General features: G+C 45.3%; 1 protein-coding gene across 1 annotated transcript; it reads right to left on the bottom strand.

Moving 5' to 3' along the window:
- Positions 1–456: 456 nt before the first annotated feature.
- On the bottom strand, positions 457–684 carry PPTG_20792 (hypothetical protein; the record flags this gene model as incomplete). The annotated part of the gene is made up of 2 exons (XM_008892991.1): positions 457–503; positions 564–684. The coding sequence occupies 2 exons, from the start codon at positions 682–684 to the stop codon at positions 457–459; spliced, it is 168 nt and encodes a 55-aa protein (XP_008891239.1).
- Positions 685–1,109: the final 425 nt, after the last annotated feature.

The following is a 1,109-nucleotide window of genomic DNA, read 5'->3' as shown; positions in this document are numbered from 1 at the left end:
CTAGAAGATGACCCCCAAGTCCGGGTCTCACTATACGCCCCTTTGTCGGCAAAGTGTTCACCGCGCTTCGCCACACTAGCAATTGCTGGATTCTTCGGACCATACTCGTTAAAGCTTGTATATTGCGCGTGTAATAGTCTTTGCTCGGAAGTCCGGAGTCGCTGGCCTCAAGGATGCCTTTGTTTTGAAGAATAAACAGCCGTCTGCGCAAAATAGCTAAATTCAATAGGTTATCCTTTCTCAGGACTACCATCGTTCTACACAGCTATACCATCCCATGTCAGTAAGTCAGGAATGTTTCGCTACTCAAACCCTACCTTCGAATCTACGAACGACTTCGCTACATGCCTCCCAACTTGACCGATGGCCGCGTCTTTTTGTCCTCTTTTCGATTGCTCTCCGATGAATCTCTTCATCTCATCGAGGTCGAGTTGCTCCACGCAATAGTCGACGTGGTTACAGGACGCTAGGTTCCACGCTCTCCATCGTCGACATCTGAACGTCTACAACTAGACGGTTAGGTAAAATATATTGATGATAGCACATATCCAAAAATGCGTTACCGTGCGCCTGTGACAGCCAGGCAATATGCTTAGTGGGGGTCCAATTCTGCTTCGAAGTAGCTGCTCCAATTGATGCTCCATTGCTAATTTTGAGAAGTGAGGCTTCCAACGCCCAGGTCATTTTGGCACCGCAGTAAATTACCGGTTTATACTGTTTTTATGCGTACATTTTTCGATTACCGGTAAATTCTAGGATTACAATTGTTTTCAAATATTGTTACAGTAGAATCGGAGTCTACCCTAAATAGATACAAGAGAATAAATTATGTTTCTTCGTTCACCCAGCAGTTTATCTGGAGAGAGATACTGAACATGTACTATCGCTATTTCGACAATAATAGCCGTGGAGATGATACCAACAAAATACACGAAGAAATTGTCGTGGTGTTCTATCCACCAAGAACATTGCTGGCGACTCATCGATGTCCATCCTGGCGGCATTTGCTTTGCCCTTTGCAGTCAAAATCCGTGACCGCCGTGGTCAATACGCCGCGAAAAGTGGTGCCAACCTTATCACCACTACAACTGCCTACACAAAAACATTTG

Source organism: Phytophthora parasitica (genome assembly GCF_000247585.1).
Source record: "Phytophthora parasitica INRA-310 unplaced genomic scaffold supercont2.1, whole genome shotgun sequence".
NCBI classification, from domain to species: Eukaryota; Oomycota; class Peronosporomycetes; order Peronosporales; family Peronosporaceae; genus Phytophthora; species Phytophthora nicotianae.
This window is presented reverse-complemented; position numbering and strand designations above follow the sequence as displayed.